An 18,205-nucleotide genomic window follows, 5' to 3' on the forward strand; every position below is an offset into this window, starting at 1 on the left:
TCCTAATACACAAACATCAGGACACCGACCTCTCCTCCTCCTAATACACAGACATCAGGACATAGACCTCTCCCCCTAATACACAGACATCAGGACACCGACCTCCCCTCCTCCTAATACACAGACATCAGGACACCGACCTCTCCTCCCCTAATACACAGACATCAGGACCCCGACCCCTCCTAATACACAGACATCAGGACACCGACCTCTCCTCCTCCTAATACACAGACATCAGGACACCGACCTCTCCTCCTAATACACAGACATCAGGACACCGACCTCCTCCTCCTAATACACAGACATCAGGACACCGACCTCTCCTCCTAATACACAGACATCAGGACACCGACCTCTCCTCCTAATACACAGACATCAGGACACCGACCTCTCCTCCTCCTAATACACAGACATCAGGACACCGACCTCCCCTCCTCCTAATACACAGACATCAGGACACCGACCTCCCCTCCTCCTAATACACAGACATCAGGACACCGACCTCTCCTCCCCTAATACACAGACATCAGGACCCCGACCCCTCCTAATACACAGACATCAGACCCCGACCTCTCCTCCTCCTAATACACAGATATCAGGACACCGACCTCTCCTCCTCCTAATACACAGACATCAGGACACCGACCTCTCCTCCTCCTAATACACAGACATCAGGACACCGACCTCTCCTCCTCCTAATACACAGACATCAGGACACCGACCTCTCCTCCTCCTAATACACAGACATCAGGACACCGACCTCTCCTCCTCCTAATACACAGACATCAGGACACGACCTCTCCTCCTCCTAATACACAGACATCAGGACACCGACCTCTCCTCCTCCTAATACACAGACATCAGGACACCGACCTCTCCTCCTCCTAATACACAGACATCAGGACACCGACCTCTCCTCCTCCTAATACACAGACATCAGGACACAGACCTCTCCTCCCCTAATACACAGACATCAGGACACCGACCTCTCCTCCTCCTAATACACAGACATCAGGACACCGACCTCTCCTCCTCCTAATACACAGACATCAGGACACCGACCCCTCCTCCTCCTAATACACAGACATCAGGACACCGACCTCTCCTCCTAATACACAGACATCAGGACACCGACCTCTCCTCCTCCTAATACACAGACATCAGGACACCGACCTCTCCTCCTCCTAATACACAGACATCAGGACACCGACCTCTCCTCCTCCTAATACACAGACATCAGGACACCAACCTCTCCTCCTCCTAATACACAGACATCAGGACACCGACCTCTCCTCCTCCTAATACACAGATATCAGGACCCCGACCTCTCCTCCTCCTAATACACAGACATCAGGACACCGACCCCTCCTCCTCCTAATACACAGACATCAGGACACCGACCTCCCCTCCTCCTAATACACAGACATCAGGACACCGACCTCTCCTCCCCTAATACACAGACATCAGGACCCCGACCCCTCCTAATACACAGACATCAGACCCCGACCCCTCCTAATACACAGACATCAGACCCCGACCTCTCCTCCTCCTAATACACAGATATCAGGACACCGACCTCTCCTCCTCCTAATACACAGACATCAGGACACCGACCTCTCCTCCTCCTAATACACAGACATCAGGACACCGACCTCTCCTCCTCCTAATACACAGACATCAGGACACCGACCTCTCCTCCTCCTAATACACAGACATCAGGACACGACCTCTCCTCCTCCTAATACACAGATATCAGGACACCGACCTCTCCTCCTCCTAATACACAGACATCAGGACACCGACCTCTCCTCCTCCTAATACACAGACATCAGGACACCGACCTCTCCTCCTCCTAATACACAGACATCAGGACACCGACCTCTCTTCCTAATACACAGACATCAGGACACAGACCTCTCCTCCTCCTAATACACAGTCATCAGGACACCGACCTCTCCCCCTCCTAATACACAGACATCAGGACACCGACCTCTCCTCCTCCTAATACACAGACATCAGGACACCGACCTCTCTTCCTAATACACAGACATCAGGACACCGACCTCTCCTCCCCTAATACACAGACATCAGGACACCGACCTCTCCTCCTCCTAATACACAGACATCAGGACACCGACCTCTCCTCCTCCTAATACAGACATCAGGACACCGACCTCTCCTCCCCTAATACACAGACATCAGGACCCCGACCCCTCCTAATACACAGACATCAGGACACCGACCTCTCCTCCTCCTAATACACAGACATCAGGACACCGACCTCTCCTCCTCCTAATACACAGACATCAGGACACCGACCTCTCCTCCTCCTAATACACAGACATCAGGACACCGACCTCTCCTCCTCCTAATACACAGACATCAGGACACCGACCTCTCCTCCTCCTAATACACAGACATCAGGACACCGACCTCTCCTCCTCCTAATACACAGACATCAGGACACCGACCTCTCTTCCTAATACACAGACATCAGGACACAGACCTCTCCTCCTCCTAATACACAGTCATCAGGACACCGACCTCTCCCCCTCCTAATACACAGACATCAGGACACCGACCTCTCCTCCTCCTAATACACAGACATCAGGACACGACCTCTCCTCCTCCTAATACACAGACATCAGGACACCGACCTCCCCTCCTCCTAATACACAGACATCAGGACCCCTCCTCATCCTAATACACAGACCTCCTGATCGCTCCTGTGTCGGGGGGATTAGTGGGTGATTCGGTTACTGCTGCCCCCTCATGGCCGGTGTCAGTGTAAACTGACGGGTTTATATTTCCTCCTCCTCCTAATACACAGACATCAGGACACCGACCCCTCCTCCTCCTAATACACAGACATCAGGACACCGACCCCTCCTCCTCCTAATACACAGACATCAGGACACCGACCTCCCCTCCTCCTAATACACAGACATCAGGACACCGACCTCTCCTCCCCTAATACACAGACATCAGGACCCCGACCCCTCCTAATACACAGACATCAGACCCCGACCTCTCCTCCTCCTAATACACAGATATCAGGACACCGACCTCTCCTCCTCCTAATACACAGACATCAGGACACCGACCTCTCCTCCTAATACACAGACATCAGGACACCGACCTCTCCTCCTCCTAATACACAGACATCAGGACACCGAACTCTCCTCCTCCTAATACACAGACATCAGGACACCGACCTCTCCTCCTCCTAATACACAGATATCAGGACACCGACCTCTCCTCCTCCTAATACACAGACATCAGGACACCGACCTCTCCTCCTCCTAATACACAGACATCAGAACACCGACCTCTCTTCCTAATACACAGACATCAGGACACAGACCTCTCCTCCTCCTAATACACAGACATCAGGACCCCGACCCTCCTAATACACAGACATCAGGACACCGACCTCTCCTCCCCTAATACACAGACATCAGACCCCGACCTCTCCTCCTCCTAATACACAGACATCAGGACCCCGACCTCTCCTCCTAATACACAGACATCAGGACACCGACCTCTCCCCCTCCTAATACACAGACATCAGGACACCGACCTCTCCTCCTCCTAATACACAGACATCAGGACACCGACCTCTCTTCCTAATACACAGACATCAGGACACCGACCTCTCCCCCTCCTAATACACAGACATCAGGACACCGACCTCTCCTCCTCCTAATACACAGACATCAGGACACCGACCTCTCTTCCTAATACACAGACATCAGGACACCGACCTCTCCTCCCCTAATACACAGACATCAGGACACCGACCTCTCCTCCTCCTAATACACAGACATCAGGACACCGACCTCTCCTCCTCCTAATACAGACATCAGGACACCGACCTCTCCTCCCCTAATACACAGACATCAGGACCCCGACCCCTCCTAATACACAGACATCAGGACACCGACCCCTCCTCCTCCTAATACACAGACATCAGGACACCGACCTCCCCTCCTCCTAATACACAGACATCAGGACACCGACCTCTCCTCCCCTAATACACAGACATCAGGACCCCGACCCCATCTAATACACAGACATCAGACCCCGACCTCTCCTCCTCCTAATACACAGATATCAGGACACCGACCTCTCCTCCTCCTAATACACAGACATCAGGACACCGACCTCTCCTCCTCCTAATACACAGACATCAGGACACCGACCTCTCCTCCTCCTGATACACAGATATCAGTACACCGACCTCCCCTCCTGATACACAGACATCAGGACCCCGACCTCTCCTCCTCCTAATACACAGACATCAGGACACCGACCTCTCCTCCTCCTAATACACAGACATCAGGACACCGACCTCTCCTCCTCCTAATACACAGACATCAGGACACGACCTCTCCTCCTCCTAATACACAGATATCAGGACACCGACCTCTCCTCCTCCTAATACACAGACATCAGGACACCGACCTCTCCTCCTCCTAATACACAGACATCAGGACACCGACCTCTCCTCCTCCTAATACACAGACATCAGAACACCGACCTCTCTTCCTAATACACAGACATCAGGACACAGACCTCTCCTCCTCCTAACACACAGACATCAGGACACCGACCTCTCCTCCTAATACACAGACATCAGGACACCGACCTCCCCTCCTCCTAATACACAGACATCAGGACCCCGACCTCTCCTCCTCCTAATACACAGACATCAGGACACCGACCTCTCCTCCCCTAATACAGACATCAGGACACCGACCTCTCCTCCCCTAATACACAGACATCAGGACACCGACCTCTCCTCCCCTAATACACAGACATCAGGACACCGACCTCTCCTCCCCTAATACACAGACATCAGGACACCGACCTCTCCTCCTCCTAATACACAGACATCAGGACATAGACCTCTCCCCCTAATACACAGACATCAGGACACCGACCTCCCCTCCTCCTAATACACAAACATCAGGACACCGACCTCTCCTCCTCCTAATACACAGACATCAGAACACCGACCTCTCTTCCTAATACACAGACATCAGGACACCGACCTCTCCTCCCCTAATACACAGACATCAGGACCCCGACCCCTCCTAATACACAGATATCAGGACCCCGACCTCTCCTCCTCCTAATACACAGACATCAGGACCCCGACCTCTCCTCCCCTAATACACAGACATCAGGACACCGACCTCTCCTCCCCTAATACACAGACATCAGGACACCGACCTCTCCTCCCCTAATACACAGACATCAGGACACCGACCTCTCCTCCTCCTAATACACAGACATCAGGACATAGACCTCTCCCCCTAATACACAGACATCAGGACACCGACCTCCCCTCCTCCTAATACACAAACATCAGGACACCGACCTCTCCTCCTCCTAATACACAGACATCAGGACATAGACCTCTCCCCCTAATACACAGACATCAGGACACCGACCTCCCCTCCTCCTAATACACAGACATCAGGACACCGACCTCTCCTCCCCTAATACACAGACATCAGGACCCCGACCCCTCCTAATACAGACATCAGGACACCGACCTCTCCTCCTCCTAATACACAGACATCAGGACACCGACCTCTCCTCCTAATACACAGACATCAGGACACCGACCTCCTCCTCCTAATACACAGACATCAGGACACCGACCTCTCCTCCTAATACACAGACATCAGGACACCGACCTCTCCTCCTAATACACAGACATCAGGACACCGACCTCTCCTCCTCCTAATACACAGACATCAGGACACCGACCTCCCCTCCTCCTAATACACAGACATCAGGACACCGACCTCCCCTCCTCCTAATACACAGACATCAGGACACCGACCTCTCCTCCCCTAATACACAGACATCAGGACCCCGACCCCTCCTAATACACAGACATCAGACCCCGACCTCTCCTCCTCCTAATACACAGATATCAGGACACCGACCTCTCCTCCTCCTAATACACAGACATCAGGACACCGACCTCTCCTCCTCCTAATACACAGACATCAGGACACCGACCTCTCCTCCTCCTAATACACAGACATCAGGACACCGACCTCTCCTCCTCCTAATACACAGACATCAGGACACCGACCTCTCCTCCTCCTAATACACAGACATCAGGACACCGACCTCTCCTCCTCCTAATACACAGACATCAGGACACCGACCTCTCCTCCCCTAATACACAGACATCAGGACACCGACCTCTCCTCCCCTAATACAACAGACATCAGGACACCGACCTCTCCTCCTCCTAATACACAGACATCAGGACACCGACCTCTCCTCCTCCTAATACACAGACATCAGGACACAGACCTCTCCTCCCCTAATACACAGACATCAGGACACCGACCTCTCCTCCTCCTAATACACAGACATCAGGACACCGACCTCTCCTCCTCCTAATACACAGACATCAGGACACCGACCCCTCCTCCTCCTAATACACAGACATCAGGACACCGACCTCTCCTCCTCCTAATACACAGACATCAGGACACCGACCTCTCCTCCTCCTAATACACAGACATCAGGACACGACCTCTCCTCCTCCTAATACACAGACATCAGGACACCGACCTCTCCTCCTCCTAATACACAGACATCAGGACACCGACCTCTCCTCCTCCTAATACACAGACATCAGGACACCGACCTCTCCTCCTCCTAATACACAGACATCAGAACACCGACCTCTCTTCCTAATACACAGACATCAGGACACAGACCTCTCCCCCTAATACACAGACATCAGGACACCGACCTCCCCTCCTCCTAATACACAAACATCAGGACACCGACCTCTCCTCCTCCTAATACACAGACATCAGGACATAGACCTCTCCCCCTAATACACAGACATCAGGACACCGACCTCCCCTCCTCCTAATACACAGACATCAGGACACCGACCTCTCCTCCTCCTAATACACAGACATCAGAACACCGACCTCTCTTCCTAATACACAGACATCAGGACACAGACCTCTCCTCCTCCTAACACACAGACATCAGGACACCGACCTCTCCTCCTAATACACAGACATCAGGACACCGACCTCCCCTCCTCCTAATACACAGACATCAGGACACCGACCTCTCCTCCCCTAATACACAGACATCAGGACCCCGACCCCTCCTAATACACAGATATCAGGACCCCGACCTCTCCTCCTCCTAATACACAGACATCAGGACCCCGACCTCTCCTCCTCCTAATACACAGACATCAGGACACCGACCTCTCCTCCCCTAATACAGACATCAGGACACCGACCTCTCCTCCCCTAATACACAGACATCAGGACACCGACCTCTCCTCCCCTAATACACAGACATCAGGACACCGACCTCTCCTCCCCTAATACACAGACATCAGGACACCGACCTCTCCTCCTCCTAATACACAGACATCAGGACATAGACCTCTCCCCCTAATACACAGACATCAGGACACCGACCTCCCCTCCTCCTAATACACAAACATCAGGACACCGACCTCTCCTCCTCCTAATACACAGACATCAGGACATAGACCTCTCCCCCTAATACACAGACATCAGGACACCGACCTCCCCTCCTCCTAATACACAGACATCAGGACACCGACCTCTCCTCCCCTAATACACAGACATCAGGACCCCGACCCCTCCTAATACAGACATCAGGACACCGACCTCTCCTCCTCCTAATACACAGACATCAGGACACCGACCTCTCCTCCTAATACACAGACATCAGGGCACCGACCTCCTCCTCCTAATACACAGACATCAGGACACCGACCTCTCCTCCTAATACACAGACATCAGGACACCGACCTCTCCTCCTAATACACAGACATCAGGACACCGACCTCTCCTCCTCCTAATACACAGACATCAGGACACCGACCTCCCCTCCTCCTAATACACAGACATCAGGACACCGACCTCCCCTCCTCCTAATACACAGACATCAGGACACCGACCTCTCCTCCCCTAATACACAGACATCAGGACCCCGACCCCTCCTAATACACAGACATCAGACCCCGACCTCTCCTCCTCCTAATACACAGATATCAGGACACCGACCTCTCCTCCTCCTAATACACAGACATCAGGACACCGACCTCTCCTCCTCCTAATACACAGACATCAGGACACCGACCTCTCCTCCTCCTAATACACAGACATCAGGACACCGACCTCTCCTCCTCCTAATACACAGACATCAGGACACCGACCTCTCCTCCTCCTAATACACAGACATCAGGACACGACCTCTCCTCCTCCTAATACACAGACATCAGGACACCGACCTCTCCTCCTCCTAATACACAGACATCAGGACACCGACCTCTCCTCCTCCTAATACACAGACATCAGGACACCGACCTCTCCTCCTCCTAATACAGACATCAGGACACCGACCTCTCCTCCTCCTAATACACAGACATCAGGACACCGACCTCTCCTCCTCCTAATACACAGACATCAGGACACAGACCTCTCCTCCCCTAATACACAGACATCAGGACACCGACCTCTCCTCCTCCTAATACACAGACATCAGGACACCGACCTCTCCTCCTCCTAATACACAGACATCAGGACACCGACCCCTCCTCCTCCTAATACACAGACATCAGGACACCGACCTCTCCTCCTAATACACAGACATCAGGACACCGACCTCTCCTCCTCCTAATACACAGACATCAGGACACCGACCTCTCCTCCTCCTAATACACAGACATCAGGACACCGACCTCTCCTCCTCCTAATACACAGATATCAGGACCCCGACCTCTCCTCCTCCTAATACACAGACATCAGGACACCGACCCCTCCTCCTCCTAATACACAGACATCAGGACACCGACCTCCCCTCCTCCTAATACACAGACATCAGGACACCGACCTCTCCTCCCCTAATACACAGACATCAGGACCCCGACCCCTCCTAATACACAGACATCAGACCCCGACCCCTCCTAATACACAGACATCAGACCCCGACCTCTCCTCCTCCTAATACACAGATATCAGGACACCGACCTCTCCTCCTCCTAATACACAGACATCAGGACACCGACCTCTCCTCCTCCTAATACACAGACATCAGGACACCGACCTCTCCTCCTCCTAATACACAGACATCAGGACACCGACCTCTCCTCCTCCTAATACACAGACATCAGGACACGACCTCTCCTCCTCCTAATACACAGATATCAGGACACCGACCTCTCCTCCTCCTAATACACAGACATCAGGACACCGACCTCTCCTCCCCTAATACACAGACATCAGGACACCGACCTCTCCTCCTCCTAATACACAGACATCAGGACACCGACCTCTCCTCCTCCTAATACAGACATCAGGACACCGACCTCTCCTCCCCTAATACACAGACATCAGGACCCCGACCCCTCCTAATACACAGACATCAGGACACCGACCTCTCCTCCTCCTAATACACAGACATCAGGACACCGACCTCTCCTAATACACAGACATCAGGACACCGACCTCTCCTCCTCCTAATACACAGACATCAGGACACCGACCTCTCCTCCTCCTAATACACAGATATCAGGACACCGACCTCTCCTCCTCCTAATACACAGACATCAGGACACCGACCTCTCCTCCTCCTAATACACAGACATCAGGACACCGACCTCTCCTCCTCCTAATACACAGACATCAGGACACCGACCTCTCCTCCTCCTAATACACAGACATCAGGACACCGACCTCTCTTCCTAATACACAGACATCAGGACACAGACCTCTCCTCCTCCTAATACACAGTCATCAGGACACCGACCTCTCCCCCTCCTAATACACAGACATCAGGACACCGACCTCTCCTCCTCCTAATACACAGACATCAGGACACGACCTCTCCTCCTCCTAATACACAGACATCAGGACACCGACCTCCCCTCCTCCTAATACACAGACATCAGGACCCCTCCTCATCCTAATACACAGACCTCCTGATCGCTCCTGTGTCGGGGGGATTAGTGGGTGATTCGGTTACTGCTGCCCCCTCATGGCCGGTGTCAGTGTAAACTGACGGGTTTATATTTCCTCCTCCTCCTAATACACAGACATCAGGACACCGACCCCTCCTCCTCCTAATACACAGACATCAGGACACCGACCCCTCCTCCTCCTAATACACAGACATCAGGACACCGACCTCCCCTCCTCCTAATACACAGACATCAGGACACCGACCTCTCCTCCCCTAATACACAGACATCAGGACCCCGACCCCTCCTAATACACAGACATCAGACCCCGACCTCTCCTCCTCCTAATACACAGATATCAGGACACCGACCTCTCCTCCTCCTAATACACAGACATCAGGACACCGACCTCTCCTCCTAATACACAGACATCAGGACACCGACCTCTCCTCCTCCTAATACACAGACATCAGGACACCGAACTCTCCTCCTCCTAATACACAGACATCAGGACACCGACCTCTCCTCCTCCTAATACACAGATATCAGGACACCGACCTCTCCTCCTCCTAATACACAGACATCAGGACACCGACCTCTCCTCCTCCTAATACACAGACATCAGAACACCGACCTCTCTTCCTAATACACAGACATCAGGACACAGACCTCTCCTCCTCCTAATACACAGACATCAGGACCCCGACCCCTCCTAATACACAGACATCAGGACACCGACCTCTCCTCCCCTAATACACAGACATCAGACCCCGACCTCTCCTCCTCCTAATACACAGACATCAGGACCCCGACCTCTCCTCCTAATACACAGACATCAGGACACCGACCTCTCCCCCTCCTAATACACAGACATCAGGACACCGACCTCTCCTCCTCCTAATACACAGACATCAGGACACCGACCTCTCTTCCTAATACACAGACATCAGGACACCGACCTCTCCCCCTCCTAATACACAGACATCAGGACACCGACCTCTCCTCCTCCTAATACACAGACATCAGGACACCGACCTCTCTTCCTAATACACAGACATCAGGACACCGACCTCTCCTCCCCTAATACACAGACATCAGGACACCGACCTCTCCTCCTCCTAATACACAGACATCAGGACACCGACCTCTCCTCCTCCTAATACAGACATCAGGACACCGACCTCTCCTCCCCTAATACACAGACATCAGGACCCCGACCCCTCCTAATACACAGACATCAGGACACCGACCTCTCCTCCTCCTAATACACAGACATCAGGACACCGACCTCTCCTCCTCCTAATACACAGACATCAGGACACCGACCTCTCCTCCTCCTAATACACAGACATCAGGACACCGACCTCTCCTCCTCCTAATACACAGACATCAGGACACGACCTCTCCTCCTCCTAATACACAGATATCAGGACCCCGACCTCTCCTCCTCCTAATACACAGACATCAGGACACCGACCCCTCCTCCTCCTAATACACAGACATCAGGACACCGACCTCCCCTCCTCCTAATACACAGACATCAGGACACCGACCTCTCCTCCCCTAATACACAGACATCAGGACCCCGACCCCTCCTAATACACAGACATCAGACCCCGACCTCTCCTCCTCCTAATACACAGATATCAGGACACCGACCTCTCCTCCTCCTAATACACAGACATCAGGACACCGACCTCTCCTCCTCCTAATACACAGACATCAGGACACCGACCTCTCCTCCTCCTGATACACAGATATCAGTACACCGACCTCCCCTCCTGATACACAGACATCAGGACCCCGACCTCTCCTCCTCCTAATACACAGACATCAGGACACCGACCTCTCCTCCTCCTAATACACAGACATCAGGACACCGACCTCTCCTCCTCCTAATACACAGACATCAGGACACGACCTCTCCTCCTCCTAATACACAGATATCAGGACACCGACCTCTCCTCCTCCTAATACACAGACATCAGGACACCGACCTCTCCTCCTCCTAATACACAGACATCAGGACACCGACCTCTCCTCCTCCTAATACACAGACATCAGAACACCGACCTCTCTTCCTAATACACAGACATCAGGACACAGACCTCTCCTCCTCCTAACACACAGACATCAGGACCCCGACCCCTCCTAATACACAGACATCAGGACACCGACCTCTCCTCCCCTAATACACAGACATCAGACCCCGACCTCTCCTCCTCCTAATACACAGACATCAGGACCCCGACCTCTCCTCCTAATACACAGACATCAGGACACCGACCTCTCCCCCTCCTAATACACAGACATCAGGACACGACCTCTCCTCCTCCTAATACACAGACATCAGGACACCGACCTCTCTTCCTAATACACAGACATCAGGACACCGACCTCTCCTCCCCTAATACACAGACATCAGGACACCGACCTCTCCTCCTCCTAATACACAGACATCAGGACACCGACCTCTCCTCCTCCTAATACAGACATCAGGACACGACCTCTCCTCCTCCTAATACACAGACATCAGGACACCGACCTCTCCTCCTCCTAATACACAGATATCAGGACACCGACCTCTCCTCCCCTAATACACAGACATCAGGACCCCGACCCCTCCTAATACACAGACATCAGGACACCGACCTCTCCTCCTCCTAATACACAGACATCAGGACACCGACCTCTCCTCCTCCTAATACACAGACATCAGGACACCGACCTCTCCTCCTCCTAATACACAGACATCAGGACACCGACCTCTCCTCCTCCTAATACACAGATTTCAGGACACCGACCTCCCCTCCTCCTAATACACAGACATCAGGACACCGACCACCCCTCCTCCTAATACACAGACATCAGGACACCGACCACCCCTCCTCCTAATACACAGACATCAGGACACCGACCCCTCCTCTTCCTAATACACAGACATCAGGACACCGACCCCTCCTCCTCCTAATACACAGACCTCAGGACACCGACCTCTCCTCCTAATACACAGACATCAGGACACCGACCCCTCCTCCTCCTAATACACAGACATCAGGACACCGACCTCTCCTCCCCTAATACACAGACATCAGGACACCGACCTCTCCTCCTAATACACAGACATCAGGACACCGACCCCTCCTCTTCCTAATACACAGACATCAGGACACAGACCTCTCCTCCTCCTATTACACAGTCATCAGGACACCGACCTCTCCCCCTCCTAATACACAGACATCAGGACACCGACCTCTCCTCCTCCTAATACACAGACATCAGGACACCGACCTCCCCTCCTCCTAATACACAGACATCAGGACACCGACCACCCCTCCTCCTAATACACAGACATCAGGACACCGACCCCTCCTCTTCCTAATACACAGACATCAGGAGGAGGAGAGGTCTGTGTCCTATTACACAGTCATCAGGACACCGACCTCTCCCCCTCCTAATACACAGACATCAGGACACCGACCTCTCCTCCTCCTAATACACAGACATCAGGACACCGACCTCTCCTCCTCCTAATACACAGACATCAGGACACCGACCTCTCCTCCTCCTAATACACAGACATCAGGACACGACCTCTCCTCCTCCTAATACACAGACATCAGGACACCGACCTCCCCTCCTCCTAATACACAGACATCAGGACCCCTCCTCCTCCTAATACACAGACATCAGGACACCGACCTCTCCTCCTCCTAATACACAGACATCAGGACACGACCTCTCCTCCTCCTAATACACAGACATCAGGACCCCTCCTCATCCTAATACACAGACCTCCTGATCGCTCCTGTGTCGGGGGGATTAGTGGGTGATTCGGTTACTGCTGCCCCCTCATGGCCGGTGTCAGTGTAAACTGACGGGTTTATATTTCCGGTTTGTTCTGATCTGCGGGACGTTTTCTTGTAGATCAGGGATCGGTGATTTTTCTGACAATCTCTTGTTACCACTTTTATTTCTGGCTTCTCCCGCTGCCGACTGGTCTAATCTTTATAATTGTATTTTCTAGTTACACATCGCGGCGGCCAATGGTTACGTGCGGGCGGCGGAGCTTCTCCTTGAGCACAAGGCCTCGCTGACGGCTCGTGACAGTGACGGCTGGGAGCCGCTCCACGCCGCGGCTTGTTGGGGACAGGTGAGTGCGCGCCCGCTGACCGGTACAGGAGACGTGTTCGCGGCGCGGCTCAGCCACATGTACTTGTCTGTTTCAGATCCAGCTGGTGGAGCTGCTTGTCGCTCACGGCGCCGACCTGAACTCCAAATCACTGCTGGACGAGACGCCTCTGGGTGCGGAGATGTGATGTGACTACTGGGGGGCATGGGACCCGTGACTGGGGGCTGCAATTCATTGATAATTATGACGCATAGTTTGTGTTTGCGCCTTTTTCCTTCATACATGATTTACATGTTTCCCTGATGGTCAGACACGTGACCCCCTCCAAAATAAGTGTTCTATGTCCGCCAATAACTATGGGGGAGGAGGGGAATGGGACACCACCCCCATCCCAGGGTGATCTATAATGTCTGGTGAATATCCCACTGGTGCTGAGAGCGGTCCTGTGGGTGGCGGGGTCCTGTGGGTGGCGGGGTCCTGTGGGTGGCGGGGTCCTGTGGGTGGCGGGGTCCTGTGGGTGGCGGGGTCCTGTGGGTGGCGGGGGAGGTCGGCGTGAATCTAACACGGTTTCTACACCCTTCTTATGGCATAAAAAGATCGCAAATGGCCCAAAAGTAACTTGCCATTTACAAATAAGTGGGTGGGTTTTCGTGGAAGGGGCAGGGTCACCCACGCCTGTTGCATCAACTATAACTTATACCAAAACTGGCGTCAAATCTAGATAAAATGTGCGCCAGCTCCTGACCGCCGTAGATTTCATGTGACGGCGCACGAATGCCTGTGCCGTGACCGTTATTAGGAGGCCTGTGCGGGTTTTTAACTTTGTCCCACCGACGCGCGCTCATTTCTTATTAGGACTGGAATATTAAACACCCTGACCCCCCCCCCACAGTGATCCCGAGGAAGCAAAACAAACGCACTGGGTGATTGGTGGCAGTGCAGCCTCATGGGGGAGGGGAGAACTCCCTGATCCCACACACAAGTCCGATTATTACCGCGATCAGCAGGACTAAAGTCCCCACCTTATTAATAATAACTCAATATCATGACTCGAGGTAAATGTCTCAGTCTAATGTTCTCCCCGCGTGTACAACGTTACTGCTCTTACTGTACAGAACCCTTCCCTATACTTATGATGGCCATCCCATTTATTAAAGCGTCTCTGTCACCCCTGATCCCCGTCTCACAGGATAAATATAGAACATACATCACATTACTTATCCTGTATTATACTCCAGAGCTGCACTCACTATTCTGCTGGTGGAGTCACTGTGTACATACATTACTTATCCTGTACTGATCCTGAGTTACATCCTGTATTATATTCCAGAGCTGCACTCACTATTCTGCTGGTGGAGTCACTGTGTACATACATTACTTATCCTGTACTGATCCTGAGTTATATCCTGTATTATACTCCAGAGCTGCACTCACTATTCTGCTGGTGGAGTCACTGTGTACATACATTACTTATCCTGTACTGATCCTGAGTTACATCCTGTATTATATTCCAGAGCTGCACTCACTATTCTGCTGGTGGAGTCACTGTGTACATACATTACATTACTTATCCTGTACTGATCCTGAGTTACATCCTGTATTATACTCCAGAGCTGCACTCACTATTCTGCTGGTGGAGTCACTGTGTACATACATTACTTATCCTGTACTGATCCTGAGTTACATCCTGTATTATATTCCAGAGCTGCACTCACTATTCTGCTGGTGGAGTCACTGTGTACATACATTACATTACTTATCCTGTACTGATCCTGAGTTATATCCTGTATTATACTCCAGAGCTGCACTCCCTATTCTGCTGGTGGAGTCACTGTGTACATACATTACATTACTTATCCTGTACTGATCCTGAGTTACATCCTGTATTATATTCCAGAGCTGCACTCACTATTCTGCTGGTGGAGTCACTGTGTACATACATTACATTACTTATCCTGTACTGATCCGGAGTTACATCCTGTATTATACTCCAGAGCTGCACTCACTATTCTGCTGGAGGAGTCACTGTGTACATACATTACATTACTTATCCTGTACTGATCCTGAGTTACATCCTGTATTATACTCCAGAGCTGCACTCACTATTCTGCTGGTGGAGTCACTGTGTACATACATTACATTACTTATCCTGTACTGATCCTGAGTTATATCCTGTATTATACTCCAGAGCTGCACTCCCTATTCTGCTGGTGGAGTCACTGTGTACATACATTACATTACTTATCCTGTACTGATCCTGAGTTACATCCTGTATTATACTCCAGAGCTGCACTCACTATTCTGCTGGTGGAGTCACTGTGTACATACATTACATTACTTATCCTGTACTGATCCTGAGTTATATCCTGTATTATACCCCAGAGCTGTACTCACTATTCTGCCGGTGGAGTCACTGTGTACATACATTACATATCCTGTACTGATCCTGAGTTATATCCTGTATTATACTCCAGAGCTGCACTCACTATTCTGCTGGTGGAGTCACTGTGTACATACATTACATTACTTATCCTGCACTGATCCTGAGTTACATCCTGTATTATACTCCAGAGCTGCACTCACTATTCTGCTGGTGGAGTCACGGTGTACATACATTACATTACTTATCCTGCACTGATCCTGAGTTACATCCTGTATTATACTCCAGAGCAGCACTCACTATTCTGCTGGTGGAGTCACTGTGTACATACATTACATTACTTATCCTGCACTGATCCTGAGTTACATCCTGTATTATACTCCAGAGCTGCACTCACTATTCTGCTGGTGGAGTCACTGTGTACATACATTACATTACTTATCCTGCACTGATCCTGAGTTACATCCTGTATTATACTCCAGAGCAGCACTCACTATTCTGCTGGTGGAGTCACTGTGTACAGACATTACATTACTTATCCTGTACTGATCCCGAGTTATATCCTGTATTATACTCCAGAGCTGCACTCACTATTCTGCTGGTGGAGTCACTGTGTACATACATTACATTACTTATCCTGTACTAATCCTGAGTTACATCCTGTATTATACTCCAGAGCTGCACTCACTATTCTGCTGGTGGTGTCACTGTGTACATACATTACATTACTTATCCTGTACTGATCCTGAGTTACATCCTGTATAATACTCCAGAGTTGCACTCACTATTCTGCGGGTGGAGTCACTGTGTACATACATTACTTATCCTGTACTGATCCTGAGTTACATCCTGTATTATACTCCAGAGCTGCACTCACTATTCTGCGGGTGGAGTCACTGTGTACATACATTACTTATCCTGTACTGATCCTGAGTTACATCCTGCATTATACTCCAGAGCTGCACTCACTATTCTGCTGGTGGAGTCACTGTGTACATACATTACATTACTTATCCTGTACTGATCCTGAGTTATATCCTGTATTATACTCCAGAGCTGCACTCACTATTCTGCTGGTGGAGTCACTGTGTACATACATTACTTATCCTTTACTGATCCTGAGTTATATCCTGTATAATGCTCCAGAGCTGCCCTCACTATTCTGCTGCTGGAGTCACTGTGTACATACATTACATTACTTATCCTGTACTGATCCTGAGTTATATCCTGTATTATACTCCAGAGCTGCACTCACTATTCTGCTGGTGGAGTCACTGTGTACATACACTACATTACTTATCCTGTACTGATCCTGAGTTACATCCTGTATTATACTCCAGAGCTGCACTCACTATTCTGCTGGTGGAGTCACTGTACATACATTACATTACTTATCCTGTACTGATCCTGAGTTACATCCTGCATTATACTCCAGAGCTGCACTCAATGTTCTGCTGGTGGAGTCACTGTGTACATACATTACTTATCCTCTACTGATCCTGAGTTACATCCTGTATTATACTCCAAAGCTGCACTCACTATTCTGCTGGTGGAGTCACTGTCTACATACATTACTGATCCTGAGTTATATCCTGTATTATACTCCAGAGCTGCACTCACTATTCTGCTGGTGGAGTCACTGTGTACATACATTACATTACTGATCCTGAGTTACATCCTGTATTATACTCCACAGCTG

The 18,205-nt window shown here is 51.1% G+C and overlaps 1 protein-coding gene across 1 annotated transcript in view; it reads left to right on the top strand.

Annotated features, from left to right (window-relative positions):
• Positions 1-14,343, top strand: part of PPP1R16A (protein phosphatase 1 regulatory subunit 16A) — a 54,045-nt gene extending 39,702 nt beyond the window's left edge. The window contains exons 6-7 of the mRNA XM_075847284.1: positions 14,022-14,147; positions 14,224-14,343. Of these exons, the coding sequence (XP_075703399.1) occupies positions 14,022-14,147; positions 14,224-14,313 (216 nt within the window). The 3' untranslated portion in view covers positions 14,314-14,343. The remainder of the gene's footprint in view (positions 1-14,021; positions 14,148-14,223) is intronic.
• Positions 14,344-18,205: the final 3,862 nt, after the last annotated feature.

The sequence above is a fragment of the Rhinoderma darwinii genome, assembly GCF_050947455.1.
Source record: "Rhinoderma darwinii isolate aRhiDar2 chromosome 2 unlocalized genomic scaffold, aRhiDar2.hap1 SUPER_2_unloc_5, whole genome shotgun sequence".
In the NCBI taxonomy this organism is placed as follows: domain Eukaryota; kingdom Metazoa; phylum Chordata; class Amphibia; order Anura; family Rhinodermatidae; genus Rhinoderma; species Rhinoderma darwinii.